The sequence below is a fragment of the Hypanus sabinus genome, chromosome 11 (genome assembly GCF_030144855.1).
Source record: "Hypanus sabinus isolate sHypSab1 chromosome 11, sHypSab1.hap1, whole genome shotgun sequence".
Lineage (NCBI taxonomy): Eukaryota > Metazoa > Chordata > Chondrichthyes > Myliobatiformes > Dasyatidae > Hypanus > Hypanus sabinus.
Genome location: NC_082716.1, coordinates 78,069,275 through 78,093,758, shown reverse-complemented (window position 1 = coordinate 78,093,758; position 24,484 = coordinate 78,069,275). Strand labels below are relative to the sequence as shown.

General features: G+C 39.5%; 1 protein-coding gene across 3 annotated transcripts in view; it reads left to right on the top strand.

Annotated features, from left to right (window-relative positions):
- Nucleotides 1-8,854, top strand: part of vamp4 (vesicle-associated membrane protein 4) — a 98,603-nt gene extending 89,749 nt beyond the window's left edge. For all 3 annotated transcript variants that reach the window (XM_059984807.1, XM_059984808.1, XM_059984809.1), the window contains one exon: nucleotides 1,246-8,854. In XM_059984807.1, coding sequence (XP_059840790.1) covers nucleotides 1,246-1,274 — 29 coding nt within the window. In that variant the 3' untranslated portion in view covers nucleotides 1,275-8,854. The remainder of the gene's footprint in view (nucleotides 1-1,245) is intronic.
- Nucleotides 8,855-24,484: the final 15,630 nt, after the last annotated feature.

Genomic DNA, 24,484 nt, shown 5'->3' with positions numbered 1-24,484 from the left:
TTCCGTTTCATCTCCACCTCCTCTCCGCTTGTCCCACAAAGATAGGGGGCCACTGATCTCTCTCCTGACTCTTATCCCTTCAAGCATGACAAGTGCTATACCTGCCCCTACACCTCCTCCCTCCAGGTGAGGTGACACTTCGCCTGGGGGTCTTGCATGGTTATCAATTGTAATCTAGTGCTCCTGGTGTAGCCTCCTCTGCACTTGTGAGAACTGACATAGACTGGGGGATCTCTTTGAGCATCTTCGCTCTGTTCACTGCAAAAGGCAGTATCTTCCAGTGGGCACCCATTTCAATTCAACTAATTTGCATTCCAACATCTGTCCATGGTCTCTTCTGCTGTCACACTCAGGTAGAAGGAGGAGCAACACCTCATATTCCATCTGAGTAGTCTCCAATGTGATGGCATGAACATTGATTCTCTATCTTCTGGTTATTTCTGCCACATACGTTTCTCTTTCTCCTATTCCCCTTCCTCATTCCTCGCTCTCCCCTTCTCCTCAATTTCCACTGGTAGCCCCCCTTTCCTTTTCTTCCATGGTACACTGTACTTCCCTATCAGATTTCTTCTTCAGCCTTTTTCTTCTTCCACCTATCACCTCCCAGCTTCGCACTGTATCCCCCTCTCCCACTGCTCTTCCCTCTCACCCTGTGTCACCTATCACCTGTCAGCTTCTCACTTTATCCCCCTCCCCCACTGCCCTTCCCTCTCACCTGTCAGCCTGCATGCCTTGGCCTCCCCCCACCACCTTCTGCCTCCTTCCTTTCCTGTCCTGATTAAGAGTCTTGGCCTGCCTAAAACTTCAACTGCTTATTCCCCTTCATAGGTGCTCCTTGACCTGCTCAGCTCCACCAGGTTTTGTGTGCATTGCTCAAGAATTTCAGCATCTGTAGAATCTCTTCTGATTGTAAATATAATGTATACTTCATTACACTGTTCCTATACTAACTTTGAACAACAGGAAGCCAAAGTCCTTTCTTTGTGAAAAATATTAATTAGCAAGATGAAATTAAATCACTGATATTGAATTGTTTTTCAGATGACTTTGAAGTAACTATTACGAAACTGAATGGATTATTGTGGTTTTAATTTATTTTAAGGACCTGGAGTTCATTTTTGTAGTAGATTTCTTGCATTAAGGAATAAGTTATTCAAAGCAAATTGCTGGAGCTGTTAATACTCAGTGTAGAGCCTATCTTACTAAGTAAACAGTTTTATTAATTATTTTTCTTTGTCATTACAGTACCTGTAATTTTGAAGAATCGCTCATGATGAGACATGCACAGTGATAATGCAGGAATGTTACTGCCTCAGTCTCTAGAAACTATTGGAGATACATGTATAATATCTCGGTTATAGTTCTATCCATTTTGTACAGAAGAAATCTGCACTCATGAGCACTCAACACAATGACTCCCTTCTGGAATAGGGGACCAATGCATTACTTAACCACTATCGACAGGAAGGCTAGTTGATTTCCTTTTAAGTATATTGCTTCATTACCATGAAAGATTTTTTAAAACCATTGCAGATAATTTGATTCTAGTGAAATGTGGTATCTGAACAAGTTAATTGTTATCTAGCTTTCCCCAGTTTTCTTGTGAGAAACACCTCACATTTGGGTACACAAGTCTAATCAATGAAAGCTGATGTGCTTTTGCACAATGAAGAGCATCTCAAGAAAACCCACTCCCTTTCACAGATGCGTAAATATAAGGTTACTCCAGCAAGGTCAATAGAAAGGGGTCAGATGTAAGTACCTAAGCTAATTTCCCCCTCCTTTCATGGCTCATGTGATACTGAGCCTATTTACATCTTATTTTCCATCAAGGCTGAAATCTACCAACCCTGCATAATCATGGCGTTGAGCACAGTCTTTCAGTGGGGTTTACTACTGCACCAGAAGGTGCAATAATTGACCAAACCATTAAATACATAATTGACATTTGTACTGAGGTGGAGGAGGACTGAGTGAATTCCACAATGAAGTAAAGATCAATTCATAGACTCCTGTTTCTGAGCAGAATTTTTCAGTTGTGTGATATTTGTTAAATTACTTAAAGTTGTTGATAATAAATTATATGCAATGCTATTTTTGACCATGCCAAACTGTTGTTTTACTTTGAATATTCTTTGTTGTGTACATTTTAAGATGTGTTTTGCTTCAGAATTTTGGATTTATTTGATTGTAAAAATTATTTTGTAATAAAATCAGTAATAACCAGTAGATCATCCAGATTGCCACTTGCACATGATGTTTGGTGACTGGATTCACTTGATCCTTGTTGCGTGAGATGGACTTTTTTATTCTTATACCTCAGGAGTAAATTATCTCTGACCGTGCACTGAGTCAGGTGCAGTATGACTATCCCCGTGGAAAGTTACTTTTTTTAACATAAAACAACTTGCTATCCTGTTTTCAAAAGGGAAAATTTGACTCCTACATTCTCAATCCTTACCATTTGTTACGGAGCTAATTGCATGTATCGAAGTGGAGGCCTGTTGTTCTTTAGGGTATAGTTGGAAAACGTAACTCAGGCTGAGAAATACCCCCATATAATACTGTGTGCAGTTTAATGGGGTGACAAAACTGGATAGTACATCAAATTGTATGTTTATTTGTTAAGCTATTTTCTTAGTGCTTCAGTTATTTTTTTTAAACCGTTGTTTCTTTATCTGACTGCCATTTAAAAGTGGTAATGTATGATGTTTGTAGCTTCTTTTTCTAACGTGTTTAATTAGGCCTGGGAAAATGTATCATCTGGTAGATAATAGGATTTTTTGTAGGCTAGCCGCATGTCTCAGTGTTATAGTGTTAAAACCAGCTTTTGACCTGGATGGAATCTTAAATTTACCCGAAGCTACAGTTATTGACTGTAGAAATGTATAAGTAGGTAGAATCATCTGGTTTGCCCGTTTAAACTATGGCATCAAGAATCCAGCCCACATAACAAAATAAACATCAAGATCCAGCAACGGATCAGTGTGTGGTAAGCTTTGGAAGCATCAAAATGATGCGCAAACATTTTTGATCCATAAATAAATGGTGTATTCTCCATTTGGCTGTAAATTAAACTTGTTCTATAGATGGGCTTATGCCTGACTTATCTTTGCTACCTCTATAGCCAAGTTTGAATTTATTTATCTTAATGCACAGCGTTTTTCTAAAAGAGGAAGAGTTCTTCTAAAAGTAGTTTGAGTTGAAGAAAGCAGTGAGAACTTTTACCTTATTAAGCTCTCTATAAAGTGCCCGCAAAGAATGAAACAATGTTTTAAAAATGTCAACTTTTCTAATCGTGTTTCCCAGTGCAATTTGTAAATGAGGTGTGTGTGTGTTTGTGTTAAAATGCATTCAGCTTTCATAAAGAAAGCTACTTCTTATTGTTCCAGAAAAGTCATTCATGTCTTCATTGTTAAGCCAAAGGATAAACATAAGTTGAATGAATATCACAGCTCCAATCACATACACCTTGCAAGACGTAAAGCAAATGTCGAGTGTGGCAAAACAACTTTAAAATGGTATGCTGTGATTGGCTTGGTAATGATCCACTGCGTTCACATATAGAGTAAACTGAAAGCAGGTCCCCTGTCATTCTCCATGAGCAAATAGCTCAGAATTATAGAAATGTTATGAGCATTGTAATTATTTAGAAGCCATGATGACACCCTGGGAATGTAGAAGCAGTTAGTCCCAAAACAATTATTGTGATTAAAACGTATGCCTTCCCACATCATTGCACTTTATAACTCCTAGTAAGAGAAAGAGATCTGCAGCAATATTAAACGTTTTAGTCTTTTTTCAGTAATCTTCACAGGTGTGCTTGGTTTTTGCTGTTTGTTTCCATGAGTATTACTGAAGGTTAATCTTTGTACTAACTGAATGAAAATGCAGTTTCATCTGGATAAACAAAAATATTAGTATGTAGTACTGAGCGAGTTTCTAAATCTGATGGGAGCAAGGGATTCTGGGATTGGTTAGGGTAGATCGCTGCGGGAGGAGTATGGGATAAGTGGCAGAGAAGGTGTGCCAGGGTAGGGGGTTGGCGCAGGTTCCAGAAGCACGCAGCCTGAGACGCCAGGCAAGGACATTTGATTCCAAACAATTGGTTTATTAATCATTACAGAATGCCTCTCTGGTGCTTCCTGTTCCCTCCCCTCTCCCTGCCCCCTTCCTGCTCTCAGTCCACAATAGAGACCTCTCAGAATCAGGTTTATCATCACTCACATGTCATAAATTTGTTTTTTGTTTGCAGCAGTAGTACAATGCAATACATAAAGTTACTACAGTGCTGTGCAAAAGCCTTGGGTGCCCTAGCTATACACTATGTATATGCCTAAGACTTTCGCACAGTATCTTATAAAACTGAAAAAGTATAACTTTTTTTAAATGTGGAAATTTTATTTAAACCAAATACAAATATATTTTCTAAAGTAATCAAATGCTATATAGTCTCTAAAAAAAATATTCCCCACCTGTGATTTTACACTTTCATTGAATACACTGTGAATATGCATTGTCACTTCATTGTGGATAGAGTCATAGAGTAATGCATGAATATAACAAGCCCTTTGGCCCAGTGAGTCCATGCTGACCATGGTCTCCCCCCACCCCAGCTATTCCCAATTTCTGTGTTGGCCCCCTCAGCCTAAATCTATGCCCCCTAGTTTTAGGCTCCCCTACCTTGGGGAATAAACTATTACTATCCACCTTATTAATGTCCCTTTAAGTTATAACATTTCTATAAGGTTGCCCCCTCATTCTCCTATGTTCCAAGGAACAAATACCTAGACTGTCCAGCCCCTCCCTATAACTCAAGCCCTGTAGCAATGCAACATATTCAAATCTTTTTTGCACTCTTTCCAGTTTAACCATGTATGTACCAAAACTGCACGTAGTACTTCAAGAGCAGCTTTACCAATGACTTGTACAACTGCAACATAATTTCCCAATTCCTATACTAATGTCTCAAATAATGAAAGCCAGTCTGCTAAATGCCTTTTTCATCAGTCTGAAAAGCTTTAATGGCAATTTCAATTAACTATGTGCTTGTACTCGTAATTCCTGTTTTATTACACCACTTAATGACCAGCCATTTGTAATATAAGTCCTACATTGGTTTGACTTTCCACATTCATCTGTATTCCGTATTGTAATCCTTTCCCCTCCAAAATACAACTTTGTATGTACTCTTACCCTCATCAATCTTCTTGGTTACTTTTTGAAAATAAGGTTCATTAAGCACAACTTCCCACACACAAAGCCACCTAATAAGACTCCTCCAAATCAGACTCTGTTCATCTAAAAGCTGATAGACACTGCCCCTTAGAATTCCCTCCAGTAACTTTACCGCTACTGAAGTCAGGCTGACTGGTCTATAATTCACTAGCATGTCTTGCTGCTGTTTTTAAACAGTTGAACAACATTTGCCGCCTTTCAGTCTTTGGGAACTTCATCAGTAGCTAACAGTAACACAAACATCTCTGCAAGGGCTTTCCACGTGTCCTTCTCCAGCCTTGCATAAAGTCTGAGGATGCATTTGGTCTGGCCTAAGGGATTTATCCACATTCATATGCTACCAGGCTACAAATACCTCCTCCATCGGATATAAATGTCCTCCAAAACATCTCTATTTGTTTCAGCTATCTCTTGAACAACCATGATTTTCTTCTTAGCAAAAAAAGAGGAAAAAAATGTTCATTTAAAAATCCCATCAACTTCTACAGCTCAAGGCCCTGCTTATCTTAATATAGCTAGAGAACCTTTCTGGATTTTCCTTGACCTTTCCTGCCTGATGCATCTCGTGGCCTCTCTTTGCCCTCATGATTTCCACTGTAAGTGTATTAGAACATAGAACAGTACAGCCCCTTTAGTCCACAATATAACCTACTCCAAGATCAATCTAACCCTTCCCTCCCACATAGCTCTCCATTTTTTTCATCCATGTGCCTATCTAAGAGTCTCTGAAGAGTATTCTTAATCTTTTTATAGTCAAGGGGTTTGCTTGATCTTGCCCTTCTAAAATTTAATGAAATCTTCCTTTATTTTTGAATGTAATCTTTTGTCAACCAAGGTTCCCCAAACTTGCCAGATTTGCCCTTCAGACCAATGGGAAGATGTTGATCCCAGATTGTCTTAAAAGCCTCTGACATGCTATCCACTCCTTCCCCTTCAAACAGTCTCAACTACTTGACCTCCGGTACCTGCCAAATTTCCCCAAGATTAACCCTTCCAATTTAGAACCCCAACTGATGGTCCTGTCCTATCTTTTTGAACCACTACCTTAAAACTGATAGAATTATGGTCACTACAGCCAAAGTGCTACCTGACTGCCAATTCAGTTACTTGCCCCTAGAATACTCTCCTTAGTAGAGGCCTAACACTTGTAACACAGTTAACAATGGGAAATTAAAGTCTCCCAGTAATATTGTAACATTATGCAATTTCTCTACACATTTGCTCCTCAATTTCCCATTGACTGTTGGGGAGTGTCTATAATACAGCATCATCAGTGAAGAAGGACCCTCCCTTTCTTGTTTCTAAGTTCTATCCATATGGACAATCTCCCAAGAATGACATCTCCAAGTGCAGCTGTTACTTCCTCCCTTGTCAACCGGGCAACCCCCCACCTCCTCACTTGCCTGTACCTCTGTCGTGCCTTTAGCATCTGTATCCTGGAGTATCGAGCTGCCAGACGTGCCCTACTCGCAGTCATGTTTCTGTAACATCTCAGTTCTCAGAGCAAATTTGCATTCTGAGTTTGTCTTTCTTACCTGTTAAACCTCGAGTATTGAAATCAGTTTAGCTAAGTATTCTTTTGTCTAGTATTTCCTGGTTATCCTGATTACTAGACTTACTCTCACTACCTCTTGCTTTATCCCGTGACTTCATCCTACTCAGAGCCCCACCTCCTGCAAATCTAGTTTAAATCCTCCTGTGTAGCACTAGCAAAATTCCTTGCAAGGATATTGATCCCTCTCTGGTTCAACTGTAACCTGTCTTGTCCCTCTTGTACAGGTTGCCTCTACCTCGATCCTAATATCCAAGAGTCTAAATCCCTGAACCAGCTCCTCAGCCACAAATTCACCGGGCCTCTCTACTTCTGATCTCGGTAGCATGTGGCACTGAGTGATCTGGGGATCACTAGCCTTGGAGTCCTGCTTCTTAACTTCTTACCTAACTCAATAATTCTACAGGATCTCATGCAGAAACATCCCTGGCACCCAGGAGGCAACAGTCAAATTGGTGTCTTTTCTGCAGTCACAGGAACTCTTGTCTATCCTCTCACTCCCGCCCATCCCCCATATCAAGTCTACAATCACTATCATCTGTCAACAGCCTTCCCTTCTCAGCCTCAGAGCTGTCCCAGAGATTGGACTGATGCTGTGGAAAAAACATCCCCTCAACTGTATCTTGGTATACCTGTTAAGGGAATGGTCACAGCAGAAGCCTGTACTGACTGCTTATTCCCCTTAACTTTTCTGAAGCCAGTTCTTTGGGGGTAACCATCTCAGTAAAAGTCTAATTTAAGTATTTCTCAGCTTCCCAGATGTTCCTGAGTACCTCCAGCTCCAGTTCCTCAATCTGGTCTGTCAATAGTTAGAGCTATTATATTTAAAACCTTTTTAGCCACTAACACTAGATAAATGGAGGAGAAACAGTATGATTCTTTTCCTAATTTTCTCCTTAATTATGTTTCAAAACATTCTGTTACCATGTTAGTGTTCATGAAGTTTGTCTGTTTTTATCAGCTGTAGGTTGAAGGATTGCAAGATGAATTTTGTTCATTTCCGATTGAACAATGAGTTAGAACAAACCCAAATGGAAGTGGGTTTCATGCATAATTGCAATCAGAGCAGCCTAATTTAGGTACTTAAAAAAAAAATATTTGAACCCAGAATCTTACATACAACGTGCAATTAATTGCAGCCGTTTCTCAATTGCTGTATAGAGAAACCTTAATTTTTGGCATGCCTGTATGTTCACAACTTCTTTGTAACTTTCTTCCTCCCTCCCTGTTCTTCATTCCCCACATTGTTGCTTAATACCGTGGATAATCCCATAGGCAAGAGAACAGATGGGTACTGTGTCTGGTGTTTGACAGTGTCTTTTTGAGCATGATTTTTTTTTGTGAGATGGGCCTATTCTTAATGGTTTTCCTTCTGCTCTTTCCTCTTAATTTGCATCTGTGTTAGTTCTTCACCTTTGACAACTGTCTGGGTTACCATAAGCATAAACTTGTACAGATCATAGGGCAGGTTGCTGTCAGTAGTTGAATTTTTTGACAATTATTAGGCTGCAAGGTATAATGACACATTTTCACCATTATTTAAATTCACTAGCGGTGGTATAGTGAAGAAAATATTTTTTAACATTGGGGGGAAAGGACTTGAATAGAAACATAGAAAACCTACAGCACAATACAAGCCCTTCGGCCCACAAAGTTGTGCCGAACATGTCCTTACCTTAGAACTACCTAGGCTTACTCATAGCCCTCTATGAGCTATGAGTATTTTCTAAGCTCCATGTATCCATCCAGGAGTCTCTTAAAAGACCCTATCATTTAATATTAAGGGATTTTGCTTTCTTGAGTTTTAATTTGTGTTGTAACTGTGTTTTAGTGTCAATTTTCATCAGTATATCTGCATTGTACAAGCTGACATTAACTTGCTGTTTATAATTGAGTGAGAACAAGGATAATTCAACAGCATGGCAAGAACTATCAAGTCTTACCTTGATTTCCAAGTAAAATATTAAATACTTAAGCATCTGAATTTTTTTATAATATAATGTGATTTGATTGTTTTGAATCGTTCTGAAAATTGTACTGAGATCCATGAAAATAAAAGGTTATTTAAAGGGAAGATGTAAAAAAGCTATTTATTCAAGGGAAGTACATGCATTTAGTAAGAATATGTAAACATGGCAACAGGCTGTTTCTAAAATTTCAGTTGAACAATTAATTAACCTCATTTGAGGTTTGATCACCAATATTAACCAGTTTGTTGTTCTAATCCTCAGATTATTGAATAGTAAAAATAAGTTATTCCAAGCTTGTGTAAATGTGAAAAGCAACAGGATATATTAAAGAAAAGTAATATTCATCAAGTTGTAAGCACTTTGCCCACTTCAATCTGGGCGTTGAAGTAAGAGAAGTTTTCTCTCGTCTCCTGATCAGTATTTCAGAATGCAATTCAAGTATTGCAGTTTACAAATTATTCTAATTTGATCACTTCTCTTTCCACAAGGATGTACCAAACAAACACCAAAATTGCTTTTAAGTGTTTTAATATTAAATCAGCAGTCTTCCTTCTTTCAGTGTTAATAACCATTTGGTAAATGTTTCATAAATACAGTTTATCATTTGATAAAGTATGAATTATACTCATCAAATGTAGAATCTCCAAAGTCTTATCTCAGATTGCACAGTACTATATTGCTGCAAATTCCAATTAATTAGCTGTAACCTGGCCAAACTACTGTTGAGTTTTAACCTGCAGCTGGATCATATATTGAATTTGGTTAAGTACTTGGTACAAACTATCAAATCATATGTAACAGTTTTTATAGCACATGTACATTGAAACATATGGTGAAATGTATTGTAAAACAACCAACACATGCAAGGTTGTTCTGGGGGCAGCTCACAAGTAGTCACTGCATATCCTGGTGCCAACTATATTAGATGTGGATGCAATGGAGAAATATATAAAAATAAGTAGCGCAAAAAATAGAAATAAAATGAGTAGTGAGGTGGTGTTCATGGGTTCAATGTCCATTCAGGTGGCACAGGGGAAGAAGCTGTTCCTGAATCAGTGAGTGTGTGCCTTCAGGGCTTTGCACCTCCTTCCTGACAGTAGCAATGAGAAGAGGGAATGTCCTTGGCTGATGGGGGTCCTTAATAATGGACACTGCATTTCTGAGGCACTGCTCCTTGAAGATGACTACGGAGGCTAGTGCCCATGATGGAGCTAATTTTACATCCCTGCAGCTTACTTCGATCCTGTGCAATAGCAACACCCCCCTCCCATACCAGACTGATGAAGCCAATTAGAATGCTCTCCATGGTACATTTGTAGAAATTTGCAAGTGTTTTTGGTGACATACCAAATCTCCTCAAACTCCTAATAAAAATGCAGACACTGTTTTGCCTTCTTTAGAGCTGCATTGATATGTTGGGTCCAGGTTAGGTCCTCAGAGATATTGACTCCCAGGAACTTGAAGTTGCTCACTCTCTCCACTTCTGATCCTTCTGAGGATTGGTGTGTGTTCCCTCAACTTACCCTTCTGAAGTCCACAATCATTTCTTTGGCTTTACTGATGTTGACTGCAAGGTTGTTGTTGTCATGACACCACTCAACTAGCTGATATATCTGGGTCCTGCCAACAATGGTCATGTCATCAGCAAATGTACAGCTGGCAATTGAGCTGTGCCTAGCCCCACAGTTATGGGTGTAGAAAGGGTAGAGCTAAGTACACATCCCTGAGGTGTGCCAGTGTTGATTGTCAGCGAGGTGGAAATGTTATTTCCAATCCATACAGATTGTGGTCTTACACTTAGGAAGTCAAGGATCCAGTTGCAGAGGGTGGTACAGATGTCTGGGTTCTGGAACTTTTCAATCAGAACTATAGGAATGGTGGTGTTAAATATAGTTTGTTGACCTATAGTAGGTGCAAACACAAGGAAATCTGCAGATGCTGGAAATTAAAACAACACACACAAAATGCTGGTGGAACACAGCAGGCCAGGCAGCATCTATAGGGAGAAGCGCTGTCGACATTTCGAGCTGAGACCCTTTGTCAGGTCCTGAGGCAGGAGTTGATTCTATCTATAACCAACCTCTCAAAGTGCTTCATCACTGTAAATATGCATGCTACTGGATGCAACAAACACAAAATGCTGTAGGAACTCAGCATCAATGTTTCAGGCTGAGACCCTTCTTCGGAACTAGAAAGGAAAGGGGAAGATGCCAGAATAAAAAGACAATGGGAGGGGAAGGAGGATGCTAGAAGATGAAAGGTGAAGCCAGGTGGGTGAGAAAGGTAAAAGGCTGCAGAAGAAGAGAAAACATGAGAAAATTTGCTGATGCTGGAAATCCCAGCAACACACACAACATACTGGAGGAAGAATTCTGATAGGAGAGGAGAGTGGATCACAGGAGATTTGTGGGGAGGGATGACTAGGCAAAGGAATCATGGAGGAAGTGATCACTGTGGAAGGGGAAGGGGGTAAAGATGTGTTTGGAGGTAGCATCCCTTTGGAGATAGCAGAAGTCACAGAGAATGAAAGTTGCAGTTTGATGTTGGCTTCCCATCTCGAGCATATTATGAAAATTGCATTCAGTAGGTTTAAGCATCACCTTATGTAATCTCATTATGTAATATAGAAACATAGAAAATAGGTGCAGGAGTAGGCCCTTCGGCCCTTCGAGCCTGCACCGCCATTCAGTATGATCATGGCTGATCATCCAACTCAGAACCCTGTACCTGCTTTCTCTCCATACCCCCTGATCCCTTTAGCCACAAGGGTTATATCTAACTTCCTCTTAAATATAGCCAAAGAACTGGCCTCAACTGTTTCCTGTGGCAGAGAATTCCACAGATTCACCACTCTCTGTGTGAAGAAGTTTTTCCTCATCTCGGTCCTAAAAGGCTTCCCCTTTATCCTTAAACTGTGACCCCTCGTTCTGGACTTCCCCAACATCGGAAACAATCTTCCTGCATCTAGCCTGTCCAATCCCTTTAGAATTTTATACGTTTCAATAAGATCCCCCCTCAATCTTCTAAATTCCAGTGAGTATAAGCCTAGTCGATCCAGTCTTTCTTCATATGAAAGTCCTGCCATCCCAGGAATCAATCTGGTGAACCTTCTCTGTACTCCCTCTATGGCAAGAATGTCTTTCCTCGGATTAGGGGACCAAAACTGCACACAATATTCCAGGTGCGGTCTCACCAAGGCCTTGTACAACTGCAGTAGAACCTCCCTGCTCATGTATTCAAATCCTTTTGCTATGAATGCCAACATACCATTTGCCTTTTTCACCATCTGCTGTACCTGCATGCCCACCTTCAATGACGGGTGTACTATTGAAATCTGAAATACACACATGTTATTACACTGATTTTCAGATTTTTGAGGCCATGATAATTACCTGTTTCCTTTCTGTACTATATTATACTTGGCAAAGTTTTATTTGTTTTCTTTTCATTGTATGTTAATTAACGGTAGTTAAAAGTTTAAATTATTTTTAGAATTGTTAGTTTTAGTTCTGTTTTTATATTGTTGTTATTTTGAAATTCTCTGACAATAAACTCAGACAGTTCTTTGCCACCACAAGCTATCAGAGAGGCTGACGATGAGTTAAAATGGCTCTCAGGAGCTGACCCGAAGGCCTGGTTGCAAACGTGGCTTGATCCACTTGTGGACTGGGTAAGAATAAAGACCTTGAGATTGTCGAGTGATGTGGCCGCAAAAAGTTAGTGCAGGTGAGCGTGGGCAGCAGATGGAATTGAGTCCTGAGACTGTGCAAAACTGAATCACTTAGATACTGAAAGAATAAGCTGAAAAATGGACTTGAGGCAAAAGATCATATTAAATGTTTGAGGGCTATACAGACTACTCTTGTTATTTGCAATCTTGTGGATTAATTTAGTGAAAGACTAATCTGTGGCCCAGATTGTCAAAAGGCAATAGACTGAAATAAGATTTCTTCATGCTAATATATTACAGCTCTTTACATAATTTTGTCTTTAATTGCACTTTAGGGATTGTTGAATACCACACATTCAGTGTGGTTTATGGTTCATCGATCTCTACTGTCCTTATGTCCCTTTTCGCCTCCCGTATTATACTGCTAATTGAGGGGGGGGGCTGAGGATGTAATTTCTATTCCATTATTGGAGCAAAGTTCAACTTGAACAATCTTCTGTAAAAATGTTGGCAAGTCAAAGTAGTAAATAACTGTCCTAATTACTTGTCCATTTGTAACCTTCCACGCTGTTATGGTCACAGCCTGATTGAAAAGCAATTAACACAGCAGATTGTTAGATAATCAAGTAGAATTTTTATTTTTAAATTGTTTAATTCTTACATCATGTGAATTTTGATTATTTCAAACTGATCTATAACTAGTCCATGAACTTATCCACTACAATTATCGTTGAAATAGACATTTCATTGCATTGCTGGAGCAGCTTGGTCAAGTAACGAAAAACAACTGCTGAAGATGCCGAGCAGTTTAGCTATTATCTGTGGTTAGAGAAACAGGTAATATTTTGGCTGATGACTTTTCTCATTCTACAGATGCCGTGTTGTCTCTTGAACACCTTCAGCATTTGTTTTTTTGTTTAGTATCTCCTGACATCCTGCCCAAATGTGTACCCCGTAATCACTGTCTGTAAACGACAAACAGTTTGTGTGAAGGAGATTGCTTTATCTAAAGGGGCTGCTCTGTTTTCTACTTTACCACCATGGCTGCACATGAAGGAATTAGCAGTAAAACATTTTGAGGTGTCCCAAGGTTGTCAAAGATACAAATCCTTTCCTTGTGTATTATAAGGCAGTTGTTGTCTTTAGCCAGTAGCAAAAGATGGCAGCTACTCCCTAGCCACGTATTCCCTAACCAACTATTTAGTGTTGACAATAATGCAAAATTCTCATAGGTACTTGAATTAAAAATGAGAGTATTTAAAGTTTGACCAGTCTTCTGCTTGTCTGTATAACCTCCCAAGATAATTTACTTTGTAAGATTATAACCTAGAGGAGTGAAACCAGGAAGCACTTCGCAAAAAAAAAAAATGGTGGTTTGGAACTCTTCCAAAAGACTGTATGCAGGTACACTTGACACTTCCAGTACCCACAGATTTTTTTTTATATATCAGGGTACACAGGGAGCATCAAGTAGTGGCTTCCACTGTTTTCCAATAAAAGCTCATCTAGTTGATAGCTGAACACATATGGAATATGCCAAACCTGATCCCCAGTTGTCCCACTACCTAATTTAAGCAGGAGTGCTTGGGGAATGCAATATTGTCTAGAAACATTAACTTGGATTCCCGCTACAACTTGCTATGCTGCACATTCCCTATTGGAAGTCAAATAGTTCAGAGACTCTAATGGGTTCAAACTACAATGAAAGCAATTCAATCTACATAATTGGAGAAAAAAATTATTTTAAAAGCTAGAAATATCCTACAGGAAAATATGCCCATCTTCATAAATTGTGGTGCCTCTAAATTATTAAATGTTATTACCTTGTTCATTTTTGTTTTAAAAAAAATTATCAGTAGATTTGAGTTCACAAACCAGTCTTCAGTCATTGTATCAAATATCATAGAGTCCTTTGTCTATGTTGACACAAGCTGAGTCGTCGTATAATTTTATGTTTTTACCATAGTTTAAGATAATACCCTCTCAAATATTTATTCAATTCCCTTTCGGTGGAAACTATACCATTGAATCTACTCTCCCATCATTTCAAGGCAATATTTCTAGATCATTTCTAGATCAACAACGAAGAAAAAATTTTCCCTTCTCTTTTGTGCCTTTCTGCTAATTATAGGTTAATAGGTGGACATTTATTTACTCATTGTTATCCTTTATAATGAACATATATTTAATGTCAATCTCTTTACATGCTGGAGCTTCTTTAATCTTTCCACTCAAGCTTAATGGTTTTAATTTCATTGATTCTAATGAATGAAGCACATTGTGTAACTTTTAAGAATGAAAATCAATTTGAGAAATTTTACTGTTCTCACCTGAAGAACCTAAGAATGCTTCCAAGCTTAGGGTGAAATTTTATTATACTTTCTGGAGGATTTAATGAAGAATAACTGAGTATGTGATTTCATCCTCATTCCTTGCAAATGTGGCCAGAGAAAATTCTCCAATTTTAGATAATTTTCTGTTAAGGCAGCAAATAGATTCATTGGAACCATAGTAGTTTCTTTAGGGATTAAGACCAATTTGTATTCCTCTTTATTTCTCTGATTTAATCATAACATCTTGAGAAATATGCTTGTAGATTTGTTAAACTAAATACAGAAGAAAGTTTCAGTCAAAAAGAAATATTTTTTGTACCCAGTTCTTAGTCAAGGAGTCATTGTAATACAGTGGGAAGCAGCCTTTCAGCACAGTCCATCCACACCACCCATGTTGCCAAGTCGCATTTGACCCATATCCCTCTAAGCCTATCCAAATGACACTCAGTGGTCACTCTATTAGGTACCCTCATACTTAATAAAGTGGCCACTGTGTATGTCCATGCTCTTCTGCATACTATTGTTGTAACAAATGGTTATTCCAACTACTGTTGCGTTCCTGCCAGTTTGAACCAGTCTGGCCATTCTCTTTTGAACTTTCATTAACAGGGTGTTTTTGCCCACAGAACTGCCACTCACTAGATGCTTTTTCTTTTGTTTTTTTGCAAATTTGTCAACTCTAGAACCTGTTGGATGTGAAAATCACAGGAGATCATCAATTTCTAAGATACTCAAACTACCCTGTATTGCAACAAATCATTCCACATCAAAGTCACTGAGATCACATTTCTTCCCCATTCTGATGTTTTGTCTGAACAACTGAACCTCTTGACCATGCCTGCATGCTTTTATGCATTAAGCTGCTGCTATGTGATTAGCTGATTAAATATTTACATTAACAAGCAGGTGTCCATAATAAAGTGGCCACTGAGTGTATATACCCATCCAAATGCCTTTTGAAGGTTGTTACTGAATCTGCCTCAACTAATCCCTCTCAAAGTTTATTCCATATACCGCCATCCTCTGCAGGAAGAAATTGCTCCTTGGATCTCTTGAAACTTTAAACAGCTGCCTGCTAGTTTTTGAATACCTTTCACTGGGGGAAATGTGTTAACCGTATTGATACTCCTTATGATTTTATACATTTCTATAAGATCACTCTTCAGTCTCCTACCTTCGAATGAATAATGCCTTGGCTTTATTTATGACCTATCCTCTCCCTATATCTCAAGCTGTCAAGTACTGGCAATATTCTTGTAAGTCTTGTTTATACTCTTTCCTACTACAAAGTAACCAAACCTGTACACAACCCTCTAGGTGTGGCCTCGCCAGCATCTTGTACAACTGCAACAGAACATCCCGTTTCCTACACTCGTTGCCCATTCTGATAAAGGCCAGTGTGCCATACACTACCTTCACCCCTGTCCACCTTTGACATCACTTAAGGAGAACTCCCCTGGGACCTACTATTCAGTGCAAAGGTTTGATTTGATTTGCCAAAATGCAACACCTTGCTCTTGCCTACATTGAACATAAATTGACATTCCTTGGCCTAATTACCTAATTAATTACAATCTCCCTGTAATTTTTGATAATCTTCTTCACTATCTACAATATTACCTAATTTTAGTGTCATTTGCAAACTTACCAACCATGTCTGTTCAACTAAAAAGGGGAATACACCAGTTCCTGTGGCACACTATTAGCCTCCAAATAAACAACCTTATGCCATCATCCTCTGCTTCCTACCATCAATCCAATTATATATCCATTTAGCTAGCTGTCCTTAGGCCATTGTAAAAGGTCTATCCTCATCAATCCTTTTGCTTACCTCTTCAAAAAAGTAACAGATCTATGAAACATGATTTCACACCTACAAAACCATGTTCACTATCCCTAATCAATCATCGTCTATCCAAACACTGGTAAAGCTTGTCCCTCAGCATCCCCTGCAGTAATTTACCCACCACTGATACCATTCTTAAATAACAGTACAACACTAGCCATCCTTGAGTCTTCTGGAACTTAATGGCTAGAGGTGATGTAAATATTTCTGCAGCAGTTTCCAGTTTCTTCCCTAGCTTTCCATAAGATCTAAGGATGCACTTGGTCAGGCTTTGGGGATTTATTCACTTTAATATGCTCCAGGACTGCCAAAACCTCTTTTGTATTTCTTTATGGTCCATCACAGCAGCATATGCTCTGCAGTACCATCAACCTGGGGTCATTTCCTGCCCCCGCCTGTAAGGAGTTTGTACGGACTCCTTGTGACCAAGTGGGTTTCCTCCGGGTACTCCGGTTTCCTCCCACAGCCCAAAAAGCATACCGGGTTTGGTAATTGTAAATTGTAATGTGATTAGGCTAGGATTAAATTGGGGGTTGCTGGGCACTGCTGTTGATAGGGCTGGAAAGGGCTATTCTGTGTTAATCTCAATAATAATAATAAAAAAAAAATATCTCCATTGTAAAAACTGCTGACTAATATTCAGTGAAAATCCTACCCATTTGAGATGGCCAAGGTGATCTTTAAGGGACCTATTCTCTCCCTTTACATCCCATCACTCTCTAATAACTGATGAAGCTCTTGGGATGTTCCTTAATCATGCAAAGTGGCTTGCATGCTTTCTCTTTGTCCTAATTTCTCTTAGTCCTGCGACCCCAGTTATTGATCCTCCAGCCACTGGAAATGGCAGCTCCTTATTTACCCTGCCGAAATGCTTCTCGACTTTAAAATCTCCTCTTGGATATCCCCAAGGACAGTACAGCACATGAACAGGCCATTTGGCCCACAATGCTTTGCTGAGCCAGCTAAAAAGCAATTTCAAAACACCCAAGCACTAATCCCTTCTACCTACACCATGCCCATATTCCTCCATCTTCCAAATATTCACATGCCTATCCAAATGTCTTTTAAAAGCCTCCATACCAACCACCATACCAGGCAGTGCATTCTAGGCATCCACCACTCTGAGTAAAAAGCTTACCCCTTATGTTCTATGTTCTTGCAGTTGTAGCAACATGTGGTTATCTGGGCTGAAGGAGTCATTAACTGGAGATGAGACATTTTCCCTTAGGGTATATCCAGGAAATATTAGAAGGTATGTTACTCTAGACTACAGTAAAACACTTTGTAGGGGAATGGTATCAGTATTTGGTAGCAGGGAATTTGCTTGGAATTAAAAATGAAGGAAGTTGAAAGGAAGTATGAAGTTTGCTTAAGTTAATATTGATTGGGGGAAAAGAATTTCTGCATATTCAAACCGTGAGAGGGAAGAAAGTTGAAATTAGGGATAAAAATAATTGAGATGACATGAAAGGAAGAATATTAAATATTATCACCTGCATCCTTGGGATGCCCTGAAGTATGTCCTGGCCAATGAATAACTTCATGCAAAATCATGTCCAAAATATCTATTCTTAGCTAATATCAAAATGGTGAAAGGCTAGAAAAATTAATGATAGGAAATGTGAATTGTACATTGTACACTAATTGTCTCAGCTAATTATCATCTCCCTCAATTTTGAACAGAATGGAGCAATAAGGGTACAGGCTGGCTTTAAGGTGCAGTACTTCAAGCTAAGACTGGTTTGTCACTCAGTAGTGATTTCCAGAAAGAATTAGATCATTCAGCCCATCAAGTCTGCTCCACCATTCCATCATGCATAATTGTTCTTGCTCTCAACCCCATTCTCTTGCCTTCTCCCTGTAATGTGTGATAGCCTGATTAATCAAGAACCTATCAACCTCTGCTTTAAATATACTCAATGACTTGGCCTGCACAGCTGTCTGTGGCAACAAATTCCACAGATTCATCACCCTCTGGCAAAAGAATGTTTTCCTCTTCTTTGTTCTAAATGGACGTCCCTCAATTCTGTGGCTATGCCCTCTGCTCTAGACTCCCCCACTATAGAAAACATCCTTTCCACATCCACTCCATCTAGGCCTTTCACTATTTAATAGGTTTCAATGAGATCCCCCTCATTATTCGGAAATCCAATGAGTATAGACCCAGAGCCTTCAATTGCTGCTCATATGATAACCCTTTCATTCCTGGAATAATTCTCGTGAACCTCCTCTGAACCCTCTCCAATACCAGCACATTAACTGCTCACAATATCTCAGATTTTTGAATTTTCTCCCCATTTAGAAATAGGCCACACCTTTAACCCTTTGCCGAAAGTACATGACTATGCACTTCGCAGTGCTATATTCCATCTGTCACTTCTTTGCCCATTCCCGCAATTTGTCTAAGTCCTTTTGCAGACACCCTGCTTCCTCAACACTACCTGCCCCTCCAACTGTCTTCGTATCATCCACAAACCTGGCCACAAAGCCATCAGTTCCATCATACAAATCACTGACATACGAGGTGAAGAAAGTGGACCCAACACCACCCTCTGCAGTGCACCACTGACCACCAGCAGACAATCTGATAAGGCTCCCTTTATTCCCACTCTTGCCTCCTGCCAGTCAGCCAATCTTGCATCCATGCTAGTATCTTTTCTGTAATAGTATGGGCTCTTGTCAAGCAACCTCATGTGTAGCACCTTGGCAAAAGCTTTCTGAAAATTAAAAAAAAACATCCACCGACTCTCCTTTGTCTATCCTGCTTGTTAGTTCCTCAAAGAATTCCAATAGATTTGACAGGCAAGATTTCTTGTTTAACAAATCATGATGACTTTGACCTATTTTATCATGTGCTTCCAAGTACTCCAAAATTTCATCCTTAATAATAGACTCCAACATATTTCCAACCTCTGAAGTCAGGCTGACTGGCCTATACTGTAATTTCCTTTCTTCTGCCTTCATCCCTTCTTAAAAAAATAGAGTAACATTTGCAATGTTCCAGTCCTCCAGAACTATTCTAGAACCTAGTGATTCTTGAAAGATTATTATTAATGCCTTCACAAACTCTTCAGCTACCTCTTTCAGAACTCTGGGGTGTAGTCCAACTGGTCCAGATGACTCATCTACCTTCAGACTTGTCAGCTTCCCAAGCACCTTCCCCTTAGTAATAGCAAAGACACTCACTTCTGCCCCCTGACACTCTCACATTTCTGGCACACTGCTAGTGCCTTCCACAGTGAAGACTGTTGCAAAGTACTTATTCAGTTCATCTGCCATTTTTTGTCCCCTATTACTACCTCCCCAGCATCATTTGTCAGTGCTGGTTATACACTTTTCTTTTACTCTTTACTCGTTAGATATCTAACAATAACTTTTTTGATTTATCTTTTATATTATTGGCTAGTTTACCTTTATATTTCATCTTTTCTCTCTTTATGGATTTCTAAGGTGGATTTCTCAATGCCAGTACTAGGAAACTTGCAGGAATTCCCACTGGACTTATACAAAAATCCTGGGATAGGAGCTGTGTGCAAGAATGTCAGATTTCTGCACGGTTGCAGCACTAATACAAAGAATGTCCAGAGTAGGTTTCCACACAGTGCTACAGGAAACAGGATCCAAGTCCTACCTCTTACTCGGCTGTGCTCATACCCTGGCCGCTTGCCCGAGCTGAAAGCCAGATAGCTAATGAAAAGTCACTGACCTAAATCATTGACTCTGTTTCTCCTTCCGTAGATACTGCCTGACCTGTGAGTGTCCCCTGTGTTCTCTGTTAAAGGGGTTGGAGATTCAATGGGAAAAGTCGAGATTGATTTTCTAGGGTAAGCTGAGACCTTGCTACCCAAGCAAAAAGCTAATTAAAACTTCTCAACTATGGTTTAAGAAATAAAAGCAGGAGTAGATCATGAATCCCTTCTAGCAGATTCAAGAAGTTATATTGTAGATACAGTATATAAATCTTTAGTTAGGCCCCACTTGGAATATTTTATGTGATTCTGATTGCCCCATTACCGGAAGGATGTGGAGGCGCGGGAAAGTTGCAGAAGAGGTTTACCAGGATTCTGCCTGGATTAGAGGGTATGGGACTATAAAAGAGGTTGAACAAACATTGATTGTTTTCCGTTAAGCATTGGCTATGGAAGGGAAGCTTTATGGAAGTTTATAAGACTATGAAAAGCATAGAGAGGTAGACATTTGGAATCTTTTTCTCAGTTTAAAATACAAGAGGGCATGCATTTAAGGTGAAAGGGCTAGAAGTTTAAAAGAGATGTTCAGGACAAGTTTATTTTACACAGAGTGGTGGCCACCAGGAAAAGTGACGGAAACAGATACAATGGTGGTGATCGGCATATGAATTTGCAGGGAATGGAGGGATATGGATCATGTACAGGCAGAAGATAATTAGTTTAATTTAGCACTGTGTTCGGTACAGACATTGTTTGCAGAAAAACCTGTGGTTGTGTTGTACCGTCCAATGTTATCTCAGCATCATGGCTGATCCTTGATCTCACCACCAATTTCCTTCAGTATCCCCATATCCCTTAATCCCCTTCATCCTAGAAAAGCATGGATCTAAGTGTTGAGGGAAAATAATGAATGAGCCTCCTACAGCCCTACTGGGTAGGGAATTCTAAAGGCCTAGAGAGAAAACATTTATCCTCATCTCAGTCCTAATTCTGAAACTCTGTACTTGACCCTAAACTTCTTAGTCAGGTGAGACATCCTTCAGCCTGTCATGTTTTGATGAGATCACCCTTCATTCTTATAAACTCTTGAAAATACAGAACTGGTCTCCTCCATCTCTCCTCATCTGGTAGATCCACTATCCCCAGAATCAGTGCAGCAAACCTTTGCTGCATTCCTTCTACAGCAAGTACAGTACATCCTTCTACAGAAAAGAAAACTGGACCTGTAGAGACTACTCCAGGTGTTATGTCAGCAAGACGCAGACTCCTGTACTTAAAACCTCTCCAAATAAAGGCTAACATCATTTGCTCTTTTAATCAAATGGCACTTGTTTGTTGGTCTCCAGGGAAGTATTCACAAACACACTCATGACGCTACCCAGCCCATCAGCTGATAACTAATTATCTTCTGTATTGTGAAACTTCACTGTATTTTAGTTCTGTTTTTTTGTTATTTAGAGATATAGTGCAGAATAGGTCCACTACGCTTCAAACTGCACTGCTTTGCAACCCCTGACCAACCCCAATTTAACCCTGGGACAATTGACAATGACCAGTTAACCTACTAAGTGGTACATATTTGAAATGTGGGAGGAAACCAGAGCACCTGGACAAAACCCATACATCACATCCCATGGGAAGAAGATACAAACTCCTTACAGAGGATGCTGGGATTGAACTCAGAAATGTGACGCCCCAAGCTGTAATGACGTTGTGCTAACCACCGCACTACTGTGCACCATATAACACAATATGCTACATTATTCTTATTTTACATGATATTTTTGTTATATATTATTTATCAGAATCAGGTTTATTATCACCTGCATGGGTATCATGAAATTTGTTAAATTAGCAGTAGCAGGACAATGCAGTACATGATAACACAGAAAGAACAAACAAACAAATAAATAAATAACCAAGTAAATCAATTACAGTATATGTATATTGAATAGATTAAAAATAGAATAAAAACAGAAATAATAAATAAAAATAAAAAATGTAAGGTAGTTTTCATGGATTCAATGTTCATTTAGGAATCGGATGGCAGAGGGGTAGAAGCTGTTCCTGAATCACTGAGTGTTTGCCTTCAGGCTTCTGTACCTCCTACCTGATGGTAACACTGAGAAAAGGGCATGCCCTGGGTGGTGTGGGTCTTTGATAATGGACATTGCCTTTTTGAGGCACCATTTCTTGAAGATGACTTGGACACTACGGAGGCTAGTACTCAAGATGGAGGTGATTAACTTTACAATTTTCTGTAGCTTCTTTCGGCCCTGTACAGTTGTCACCCCATGCCACAGTGATGCAGCCTGTCAGAATGCTCTCCAAGGTACATTGATAGAAATTTTCGAGTGTTTTAGGTGATAAACCGAATCTCTTTAAACTCCTAATGAAATATAGCTGCTGTCTTGCCTATAATTTATAAATTATATAATTACATAATATATACTGGCATACTATACAATATATTACTTTATATTCTATTTGCCACAAAGTGAGCCACTCACTTGGTTTGCCCACATTCTGAAGCCTTTTGACATAATTTTCACCATGCACAATCCCACCTAGTTTGGGAGAGCAGTTAGTTCTGTACCTCTTCCCCAACCCCATGGTACCTGTTTTGTAACTCGTAAGCTTCCTCCTTTTGTCATCTCTTCTCTCTGGATCTTCTTTGATCCTTTTCAACTTTCATATCTCTTTTTTTCTCACCTTCCTTATGGAGTAACTGGAGCAGCTGAGCCACGGTTCAATTCCATTTTAATTAATTTGACATTCAACTCTGCTGTAGCCCATATTGCTTGTTTATTGTTATTTTTCACGTTGTAAATCTGAAGGCTACTCAGTTCTGTGCCACTCATTATTACCAGATTTTTCATCAATAGCATGATTCTTGGTGCTCTTTTTGAAAGTGTATCTTGACCTTTTATCTTTTTCTCTTCCCTGTGCAGTCCTTATATTTTTGTCTAACTGACATGCTTTATGTATGTATCTTACATTGTTGCATTTTCTGTAAGTTTCACCTTTAAATCTGCATTTGCTTCGTGTATGTGAACCCCTGCCACAATGATAGCACAATTTGTTCTGGCAGGCAGGCCTCAATCTAGACCAGGGGATTCCAACCTTTTATATGCCATGAACCCCTGCAATTAACTGAGGGGTTCATGGACCCCAGGTTGTGAACCCCTGGTCTAGATGCTCATTTTCACTCCTGACTACAAATCAATTACGTTCCTGTATGCCATTTCCATTGATACACCTATTTCAACTTTTAAATTCAAGATGTTCTTCAGTTCAATCCACACAATTTCTGCAGATTGGAAATAACATCTCCACCTCACTGACAACACTGGTGCACCACAGGGGTGTGTGCTTAGCCCACTGCTCTACTCTATCTACACCCATGACTGTGTGGATAAGCACAGCTCAAATACCATCTATAAATTTGCTGATGATACCACCATTGTTGGTGGAATTTCAGGTGGTGACACAAAGGCCATCCAGGAGCAAGATACCTGCATATCAGTTAGTTGAATGGTGTTGCAGCAACAACCTTGCACTCCATGTCAGCAAGACCAAGGAGCTGATTGTGAACTTCAGAGAAGGGGTAAGAAGAGGGAACACAAAACCAATCCTCATAGAGGGATCAGAAGTAGAGAGAGTGAGCAATTTCAAGTTCCTGGGTGTCAATTGCTCTGAGGATTTAACCTGGATGCAGCTTAAAAAAAGGCAAGACAGCAGCTATATTTCATTAGGAATCTGAGGAGGTTTGGTCCATCAACTAAAAAACTCAAAAACTTCTACAAATGTACCACAGAGAGCTTTCTGGCTGGCTGCAGTACCATCTGGTATGAGGGGCTACTGCACAAGATTGCAAAAATTTGTGAGATTAGTCAACTCCATCATGGGTACTAGCCTCTGTAAAGGAGCGGTGTCTTAGGAAGGCAGCTTCCATCATTAAGGACCTCCACCACCAAGGACATGCCTTGTTCTCATTGTTGTCATTGGGAAAGAGGTACAGAAGCCGGAAGGCAAACACTGAACGATTCAGGAACAGATTCTTCCCCTCTGCCATCCCATTTCTGAATGGACAAAGAACCCATGAACTCACTACTTTATTGTTTGTTTTTTTTGCACTACTTATTTTAACTTAACATATATATATATATATATATATATATATATA